This window comes from Gastrolobium bilobum, unplaced genomic scaffold (assembly GCF_033153095.1).
Source record: "Gastrolobium bilobum isolate Gb01-03AN ecotype WA unplaced genomic scaffold, APGP_CSIRO_Gbil_v1 utg37294, whole genome shotgun sequence".
In the NCBI taxonomy this organism is placed as follows: domain Eukaryota; kingdom Viridiplantae; phylum Streptophyta; class Magnoliopsida; order Fabales; family Fabaceae; genus Gastrolobium; species Gastrolobium bilobum.
The window spans coordinates 47,381-58,096 of NW_026897691.1; the positions used below are offsets into that span (position 1 = coordinate 47,381).

Consider the following 10,716-nt stretch of genomic DNA (forward strand, 5'->3'; position numbering starts at 1 on the left):
AAACAGTTTCTCAAGTTGCGCATCCTTTCACTTCTCATATCATGAATTTACCAATTCCGAGAGACGTTAAGAGCACTACAGAAAAATATAACTGGAAAGGAGACCCTCAGGAACATCTGGAGCAATTTCAAACCAATATGATGGCTCAAGATGTGTTAGATCCAGTTGCTTGTTGATTGTTTCTAACAACGTTGAAGGAAATAGCCCTTAGGATGGTATTCTGCTTTACCATCAAATTCAATTCATAATTAGGAAGATCTCGTAAGTAGGGGTGCTAAGCAAACCAGGGCCTTTGACTCGACTCGTGAAGGCCCAAGCTTATATGTCTAAAATTGGTTGTTGTCACCAAGCTTGAACTTGTATAAAAGCTCGTTTAATAAAAAGGCCACAGGCTCTAATTCAAAAGCTCGGCCTTAGAGCCTCTCAGACTGGCCTAGTATATTTTTTTTATTTTTTATACTACTTGTAATAACTCTCTCTTTCTCCTCAATCCATTTCACCCCATTTTATTGGTAAAAGAAGAAGACCTTAGAGCGCGACCTGAAAAGTTCATTAATCTGGAGGATTATAAGCACTCTCGTGATGATTCCGGGGTGAAGGTAGATCTTAACAACTTTGAAAAGGATTTCCAGAGAGATTTTCAAAGGCGCTTTAAGGAGAAGAGAAAATGGGAGAAGTTTGATAATTATACTACTCCTTTGAATGCTTCTCGTAGGCGCGTCTTGAAGGAAGTCTTTCAAGCTAGTTTTGTTAATGTCGCAAAACCTCCACCACTAAAGAAAAATGGAAGATGAAACTAAATTTTGCAAATTCCACGATGATGTTGGCCATACAACTGAAGACCTTAAAAATACTATAGAGGCACTAATCGGAGCAGGTAAACTCATGGAATTTATAGCTACATGCAGGGATTATAAGGCAGAAGAGGCGCGATAGAAGCCCTGATACTGATAGAAATCCTGAGAGAAGAAGGTTACAGGAAAGGAGAGATTACAGTTGGACCAGATCCTGCAGGGATGCGAACACGCCTTACAACATGATGATAGGCAGAAAAGGGGATTTCCTCGCGAAAGACAGCAAGATTAACAAGCAAGGGACCATAATCAGCTACAATTGCCCAAAAATAATGCAGGAGTTTTGGCCACTATTGTCAAGAGGCAGCAGGAGGTAGTAAAACAAGCTCGTAGAGGAAACGACACTTAAAAGTCGTCATGACTGTAAGCAACCATGTGCAAGACTTAACACATCTCAAAGGTCATGAGTCAATTAGTTTTGACGACGATGACTATGGAGGCATCATTCCAAGTCACGATGATCCTTTGGTGATTTCTGCTTGCATGGCAAACCTCTAGGTAAAAAGAATTCTTATTGATAATGGTAGTTCTACGGATATCATTTTTTGGGAGGCATTTTTTGGCAGTGGCTGCGACGATGGCGGTGGTAATGGTGGCGGCAGTAGTAGTAGTGGTGGGGATGGTGGTGGTGGAGATGGCGGCAGTGACTGCAACAATGGTTGTGGGTATGGTGGTTGGTGGCGGAAACAATGGTAGCAGTGGCATGGTGGTGGTGGTGTTTGTGGAGACATTAGGGTGGTGGTGGTGGCAGTGGCGGTGGCGATGGCGTTATGATGGTAGTGGCGGGGGTGGTGTAATTGTAACAGCCCATTGTACACCGGTATTGTTAACATTAATTATGATATTAAGCGCAGTTACAATCACAGCAATTCATTTATAAAAATATGAGTAAACTTTTTCCGTTTATTACACGAGCATTTAAAACAATAAAAAGCGTAATAATTAAAAGCTGTGACCGTAACTGTAAACTCTTTGCGGAATACTTATTTTAGTTACTACAAGTCACTAAGGGGTTCCCATAAATTCACTTAGCTAATTTCTCAATTCTACGTTTCCTACCTATCCGAACATGGTTCGGTCTTTATTTTTCTGAGGACAAACCGCATTCCACAACCCTCCCATCGTTTGATATGTTATTCTCCACTCAATTACCTTATCACACGAGTTATTTCGATCTTGTTTGCTCCGAATATCGCCGTTTGAAGTTGGACAAGCAAAGCTGCCAGCCAACCCCAAAACAACTCCAAACATCCCTCACTCCCCGAATTACTGCAGGAAATACACTCAACCAATTGCTCTCAAATTTTTATACAACAAACTAGATACCTCAATATTCAATTTGATATCTCATACACCTAATTTGAACAAGAAACGAAGCGAGAATAAATTTCCCAAAACCGATCCAGAACTACCACAAGTGCAGTGAGCAATTGGGAAGTCTGCACCCTCTTCCCTCCCCAGGCCGGCTTTCAACCCAGAATTCTCTCAAATTTTACCACAAGATAGATAACAACTCAATCTTCAAAATGGCACATGAAACGTCCCTATCAGACGTCCGTGGAGGGAGATATATTCTCCCGAAGTTCGCCTAAATTCTGCCAATTCTACAGAAAATTTGCCAGAGTTTCCTTTGTTTTTACAAAAATCCCAAAGTTTGCAAATGCTTTCTAATACCTCAAATGTACCTAATAACCAATGGGTGGCACACACAAGGACCAACAATGCATTGGGGCACTTACAACCCAACTCAGTTTATAGTTATTACACAATTCATACCATATTGCTCACTTTATTAATCCTTGACTTATTTCAATCACCAATGTCCATTTACATGCATTTTCTAAACATACACAAAATCATAATCCTAAAATAGGCCTAAAGCCCTTCCATCATATTGCATCAAGTATTCATTGTGCAATTACAACATCTCAATTACATATTACAACTTACAAATTCATAACTTTAAATTACAACTTGAAACATAAAGCTTAAAATGACATATACAACATGTACGTAGACTTAGGCAAAAATAGCATGAACAAATATGACATGAAACTCATCCTACATACATATGGGATGTTCATGCCCTAAGTCTATCCTAGGCCCCATGGCCATCAAAATGCAAAAAGTAGAAATGTTCTCCAACACTCATCCTACGGGCCTCTTGCCCACCGCTCCTGTGCCACTGCTACCTCCTGAAATAAAGCCCCCAAGACGAGGTAAGATATACGAATATATCTCAGTAACCCAGAGGTTCTGGAGAAAACTCCGCCCAATGGCTCACTTCGATGCATATAAATAATATACAATAACATCTTTTAAAAACGGGATATACCAAGGGATTTAGAGAAACTTGGGAATATAAGGATACAAAATACGACGAAGCTGGAATGGTAGCTACCAATACCACGCAACGCCCTGCCTAATGGCTCGGCAAATAAGGCTACGGGTCTCATCCAAGGCGTGTTCCAAGAACAACTAACCAAGGTACCCCTCCCATCCGCATACACCCGAGACTTCCTAGTGTGCTCCTATCCGAATCACACGCCACGACCCTGGGTCAACTGGAACTCCCTCTTGGAGACCTATCCAGTGGAAGTCCGAAATGCCCGAAGGCAGAAACTGTCTACTGGCCAGAGACTCGGTACATCTAGTGTACCACTAACATACATAATAAATGCATGATCATATTATTCTACACTACTCATATACATTTCCTACCAACACCCTCAACGGGTATGGTGGAACACACAAGGGGATCAAGCCCCAGTACCAAGAGGTTACCTCAATAAGCCTCTTCACTTAGCTCCACAGCAGTATATTCTCCGAGCTCGTTACTCAACAGAATGCCTACACAGAGGACATTCCCAAATACTCAAAACTCATACGTACACATGCTAATTAACAATTATACAAGCATGATTCAATCACTTACCTCAATCCCACTTGGTCCAGGACCAAGGGAAATCCACCGACACACGGCTTGGGGTTCAAATTGACGTACGACAACCTACAATAACCATATACGAATCGTCAGTACACGGCAATTCTATCAAAACACAAAAAACGTCAAAAACCTCCTCTACACCTTTGTAGGTTCGGCCAAAGTAGTGTAATTTTGAGATTTATATTTCTAAATTCTCTTTCCCATTTTCCTAAGCATCCTTAGGTTGCCAAAGGGCCATATCAAGTGCCGTTTTTCATTTTATCGTCTTTTAAACGTCGTTTTGCTTAATATTTCACTCTAGGACCCTTTATGACTCTCAACACCATTTATTATTTTTCATTGATTCTCCAACCTTCCAACCACCACACAACCCATCTAAATACCATTTAATACATGATTCATCATCCAAGCCATGCCAACAACATCAAATCCCGACAATTCCCTAAATGGCCGAATTGTAGCGTATGCAATTCCAAAGGATCTTTACTCAATTTTGACCACTCTACACCTCATACAATCCCATTATATCAACATATAATCATACAACAAATCACCAATCCAATCCTAACACATTTTCAAAACTCAAGTCATGACACTTCTCAAATTTTTCTAAAGTTAAAAAATCATACTTTTCACCAATAATTTTCATTACATTTATAGCTCTAACACCTCATTCTAAGACATTATCATCTAATACACATTTTTCAATTGAGCTCTCTAACAACACAAATCATCAAATTTCCCCTTAGGGTTCATGAATTAAATCAAAAGATTAAACCTTTAAAATGGTGAAGAAACTTACTCAAAAGCTAGGCATAAGGCTCCTCCTAAACATACTCCACCATTGGAGCACCTAGAAACACCATGATCACAAATCTGCATGTAGCACCTACAACCAATTTTAGACATATAAGCTCGTTTAATAAAAAGGCCACAGGCTCTAATTCAAAAGCTCGGCCTTAGAGCCTCTCAGACTGGCCTAGTATATTTTTTTTATTTTTTATACTACTTGTAATAACTCTCTCTTTCTCCTCAATCCATTTCACCCCATTTTATTGGTAAAAGAAGAAGACCTTAGAGCGCGACCTGAAAAGTTCATTAATCTGGAGGATTATAAGCACTCTCGTGATGATTCCGGGGTGAAGGTAGATCTTAACAACTTTGAAAAGGATTTCCAGAGAGATTTTCAAAGGCGCTTTAAGGAGAAGAGAAAATGGGAGAAGTTTGATAATTATACTACTCCTTTGAATGCTTCTCGTAGGCGCGTCTTGAAGGAAGTCTTTCAAGCTAGTTTTGTTAATGTCGCAAAACCTCCACCACTAAAGAAAAATGGAAGATGAAACTAAATTTTGCAAATTCCACGATGATGTTGGCCATACAACTGAAGACCTTAAAAATACTATAGAGGCACTAATCGGAGCAGGTAAACTCATGGAATTTATAGCTACATGCAGGGATTATAAGGCGCAGAAGAGGCGCGATAGAAGCCCTGATACTGATAGAAATCCTGAGAGAAGAAGGTTACAGGAAAGGAGAGATTACAGTTGGACCAGATCCTGCAGGGATGCGAACACGCCTTACAACATGATGATAGGCAGAAAAGGGGATTTCCTCGCGAAAGACAGCAAGATTAACAAGCAAGGGACCATAATCAGCTACAATTGCCCAAAAATAATGCAGGAGTTTTGGCCACTATTGTCAAGAGGCAGCAGGAGGTAGTAAAACAAGCTCGTAGAGGAAACGACACTTAAAAGTCGTCATGACTGTAAGCAACCATGTGCAAGACTTAACACATCTCAAAGGTCATGAGTCAATTAGTTTTGACGACGATGACTATGGAGGCATCATTCCAAGTCACGATGATCCTTTGGTGATTTCTGCTTGCATGGCAAACCTCTAGGTAAAAAGAATTCTTATTGATAATGGTAGTTCTACGGATATCATTTTTTGGGAGGCATTTTTTGGCAGTGGCTGCGACGATGGCGGTGGTAATGGTGGCGGCAGTAGTAGTAGTGGTGGGGATGGTGGTGGTGGAGATGGCGGCAGTGACTGCAACAATGGTTGTGGGTATGGTGGTTGGTGGCGGAAACAATGGTAGCAGTGGCATGGTGGTGGTGGTGTTTGTGGAGACATTAGGGTGGTGGTGGTGGCAGTGGCGGTGGCGATGGCGTTATGATGGTAGTGGCGGGGGTGGTGTAATTGTAATAGCCCATTGTACACCGGTATTGTTAACATTAATTATGATATTAAGCGCAGTTACAATCACAGCAATTCATTTATAAAAATATGAGTAAACTTTTTCCGTTTATTACACGAGCATTTAAAACAATAAAAAGCGTAATAATTAAAAGCTGTGACCGTAACTGTAAACTCTTTGCGGAATACTTATTTTAGTTACTACAAGTCACTAAGGGGTTCCCATAAATTCACTTAGCTAATTTCTCAATTCTACGTTTCCTACCTATCCGAACATGGTTCGGTCTTTATTTTTCTGAGGACAAACCGCATTCCACAACCCTCCCATCGTTTGATATGTTATTCTCAACTCAATTACCTTATCACACGAGTTATTTCGATCTTGTTTGCTCCGAATATCGCCGTTTGAAGTTGGACAAGCAAAGCTGCCAGCCAACCCCAAAACAACTCCAAACATCCCTCACTCCCCGAATTACTGCAGGAAATACACTCAACCAATTGCTCTCAAATTTTTATACAACAAACTAGATACCTCAATATTCAATTTGATATCTCATACACCTAATTTGAACAAGAAACGAAGCGAGAATAAATTTCCCAAAACCGATCCAGAACTACCACAAGTGCAGTGGGCAATTGGGAAGTCTGCACCCTCTTCCCTCCCCAGGCCGGCTTTCAACCCAGAATTCTCTCAAATTTTACCACAAGATAGATAACATCTCAATCTTCAAAATGGCACATGAAACGTCCCTATCAGACCTCCGTGGAGGGAGATATATTCTCCCGAAGTTCGCCTAAATTCTGCCAATTCTACAGAAAATTTGCCAGAGTTTCCTTTGTTTTTACAAAAATCCCAAAGTTTGCAAATGCTTTCTAATACCTCAAATGTACCTAATAACCAATGGGTGGCACACACAAGGACCAACAATGCATTGGGGCACTTACAACCCAACTCAGTTTATAGTTATTACACAATTCATACCATATTGCTCACTTTATTAATCCTTGACTTATTTCAATCACCAATGTCCATTTACATGCATTTTCTAAACATACACAAAATCATAATCCTAAAATAGGCCTAAAGCCCTTCCATCATATTGCATCAAGTATTCATTGTGCAATTACAACATCTCAATTACATATTACAACTTACAAATTCATAACTTTAAATTACAACTTGAAACATAAAGCTTAAAATGACATATACAACATGTACGTAGACTTAGGCAAAAATAGCATGAACAAATATGACATGAAACTCATCCTACATACATATGGGATGTTCATGCCCTAAGTCTATCCTAGGCCCCATGGCCATCAAAATGCAAAAAGTAGAAATGTTCTCCAACACTCATCCTACGGGCCTCTTGCCCACCGCTCCTGTGCCACTGCTACCTCCTGAAATAAAGCCCCCAAGACGAGGTAAGATATACGAATATATCTCAGTAACCCAGAGGTTCTGGAGAAAACTCCGCCCAATGGCTCACTTCGATGCATATAAATAATATACAATAACATCTTTTAAAAACGGGATATACCAAGGGATTTAGAGAAACTTGGGAATATAAGGATACAAAATACGACGAAGCTGGAATGGTAGCTACCAATACCACGCAACGCCCTGCCTAATGGCTCGGCAAATAAGGCTACGGGTCTCATCCAAGGCGTGTTCCAAGAACAACTAACCAAGGTACCCCTCCCATCCGCATACACCCGAGACTTCCTAGTGTGCTCCTATCCGAATCACACGCCACGACCCTGGGTCAACTGGAACTCCCTCTTGGAGACCTATCCAGTGGAAGTCCGAAATGCCCGAAGGCAGAAACTGTCTACTGGCCAGAGACTCGGTACATCTAGTGTACCACTAACATACATAATAAAGGCATGATCATATTATTCTACACTACTCATATACATTTCCTACCAACACCCTCAACGGGTATGGTGGAACACACAAGGGGATCAAGCCCCAGTACCAAGAGGTTACCTCAATAAGCCTCTTCACTTAGCTCCACAGCAGTATATTCTCCGAGCTCGTTACTCAACAGAATGCCTACACAGAGGACATTCCCAAATACTCAAAACTCATACGTACACATGCCAATTAACAATTATACAAGCATGATTCAATCACTTACCTCAATCCCACTTGGTCCAGGACCAAGGGAAATCCACCGACACACGGCTTGGGGTTCAAATTGACGTACGACAACCTACAATAACCATATACGAATCGTCAGTACACGGCAATTCTATCAAAACACAAAAAACGTCAAAAACCTCCTCTACACCTTTGTAGGTTCGGCCAAAGTAGTGTAATTTTGAGATTTATATTTCTAAATTCTCTTTCCCATTTTCCTAAGCATCCTTAGGTTGCCAAAGGGCCATATCAAGTGCCGTTTTTCATTTTATCGTCTTTTAAACGTCGTTTTGCTTAATATTTCACTCTAGGACCCTTTATGACTCTCAACACCATTTATTATTTTTCATTGATTCTCCAACCTTCCAACCACCACACAACCCATCTAAATACCATTTAATACATGATTCATCATCCAAGCCATGCCAACAACATCAAATCCCGACAATTCCCTAAATGGCCGAATTGTAGCGTATGCAATTCCAAAGGATCTTTACTCAATTTTGACCACTCTACACCTCATACAATCCCATAATATCAACATATAATCATACAACAAATCACCAATCCAATCCTAACACATTTTCAAAACTCAAGTCATGACACTTCTCAAATTTTTCTAAAGTTAAAAAATCATACTTTTCACCAATAATTTTCATTACATTTATAGCTCTAACACCTCATTCTAAGACATTATCATCTAATACACATTTTTCAATTGAGCTCTCTAACAACACAAATCATCAAATTTCCCCTTAGGGTTCATGAATTAAATCAAAAGATTAAACCTTTAAAATGGTGAAGAAACTTACTCAAAAGCTAGGCATAAGGCTCCTCCTAAACATACTCCACCATTGGAGCACCTAGAAACACCATGATCACAAATCTACAAGTAGGATCAGTAGTGTGGTGACTAGCCTCACCAGACTGACGACTAGCACCACTCCTCTCCTGGTGAGGTGTAACAGATGGCGTACGGTATGAGTCTTTGTAACCGTATCTGGAGGAGAATCATCCCTCCTGTTCTGAGCCCTATCCGCCCTCATCTCATTCATGAAGGCATGCATCATATCCTGACTATTTTTCATCAGGGTCTCAGTCATGTTTCTATTTGCAGCAGTCTCTTCCTGCAGAGCATTAAGAACTGCAGTAATAGGATCTGGTGCTACTAGACGACCTGCACCTCGAGTTCCACGGCGACCATGTGCCCTACTCATGATATCTGTACAAGTAACACAAAGGAATGAGTTGATCAGACCCACACTGAGGAATCACATATGCAATAATCATAAACAGTACACAGATAGTTATGCAACATAAAATATAGTTATGCATTATCAGAGTTCGCTTACAAAACTGCTCTGATACCATAAAATGTAACAGCCCATTGTACACCGGTATTGTTAACATTAATTATGATATTAAGCGCAGTTACAATCACAGCAATTCACTTATAAAAATGTGAGTAAGCTTTTTCCGTTTATTACGCGAGCATTTAAAACAATAAAAAGCGTAATAATTAAAAGTTGTGACCGTAACTGTAAACTCTTTGCGCAATACTTATTTTAGTTACTACAAGTCACTAAGGGGTTCCCATAAATCCACTTAGTTAATTTCTCAATTATACGTTTCCTACCTATCCGAACATGGTTCGGTCTTTATTTTTCTGCGGACAAACCGCATTCCACAAGCCTCCCATCATTTGATATGTTATTCTTCACTCAATTACCTTTCTAGGAAGCTATCACACGAGTTATTTCGATCACGTTTTCTCCGGATATCGCCGTTTGAAGTTGGACAAGCAAAGCTGCCAGCCAAACCCAAAACAGCTCCAAACATCCCTCACTCCCCGAATTACTGCAGGAAATCCACTCAACCAATTGCTCTCAAATTTTTATACAACAAACTAGATACCTCAATATTCAATTTGATATCTCATACACCTGATTTGACCAAGAAACGAAGCGGGAATAAATTTCCCAAAACCGGTCCAGAACACAAGTGCAGTGAGCAATTGGGGAGTCTGCACTCTCTTCCCTCCCCAGGCCGGCTTTCAACCCATAATTCTCTCAAATTTTACCACAAGATAGATAACATCTCAATCTTCAAAATGGAGTATGAAAAGTCCCTATCAGACCTCTATGGAGGGAGATATGCTCTCCCGAAGTTCGCCTAAATTCTGCCAATTCTACAGAAAATTTGCCAGAGCTTCCTTTGTTTTTACAAAAATCCCAAAGTTCGCAAATGCTTTCTAATACCTCAAATGTACCTAATAACCAATGGGTGGCACACACAAGGACCAACAACGCCTTGGGGCACTTACAACCCAACTCAGTTTATAGTTATTACACAATTCATACCATATTGCTCACTTTATTAATCCTTGACTTATTTCAATCACCAAGGTCCATTTATATGCATTTTCTAAACATACACATCATCATAATCCTAAAATAGGCCTAAAGCTCTTCCATCATATTACATCAAGTATTCATTGTGTAAATAGAACATCTCAATTACATATTACAACTTACAAATTCATAACTTTAAATTTCAACTTGAAACATAAAGCTTAA

General features: G+C 40.0%; 1 protein-coding gene across 1 annotated transcript; it reads left to right on the forward strand.

The window, feature by feature from the left end:
* Positions 1 to 1,211: 1,211 nt before the first annotated feature.
* On the forward strand, positions 1,212 to 5,141 carry LOC133309340 (uncharacterized). The gene is made up of 3 exons (XM_061510102.1): positions 1,212 to 1,322; positions 1,407 to 1,527; positions 4,867 to 5,141. Exons 1-3 carry the CDS (start codon positions 1,212 to 1,214, stop codon positions 5,139 to 5,141), a joined length of 507 nt encoding a protein of 168 aa, XP_061366086.1.
* The last annotated feature ends 5,575 nt before the right edge of the window (positions 5,142 to 10,716 follow it).

Bases quoted from the DNA above. Each gene is read 5' to 3' on its own strand.
- LOC133309340 (XM_061510102.1), top strand. From the start codon at position 1,212: ATGACTGTAAGCAACCATGTGCAAGACTTAACACATCTCAAAGGTCAT. The intron at 1,323-1,406 runs GTGATTTCTGCT...ATTTTTTGGGAG, and splicing joins CAAGTCACGATGATCCTTTG to GCATTTTTTGGCAGTGGCTG. The intron at 1,528-4,866 runs GTTGGTGGCGGA...TATTGGTAAAAG, and splicing joins CAATGGTTGTGGGTATGGTG to AAGAAGACCTTAGAGCGCGA.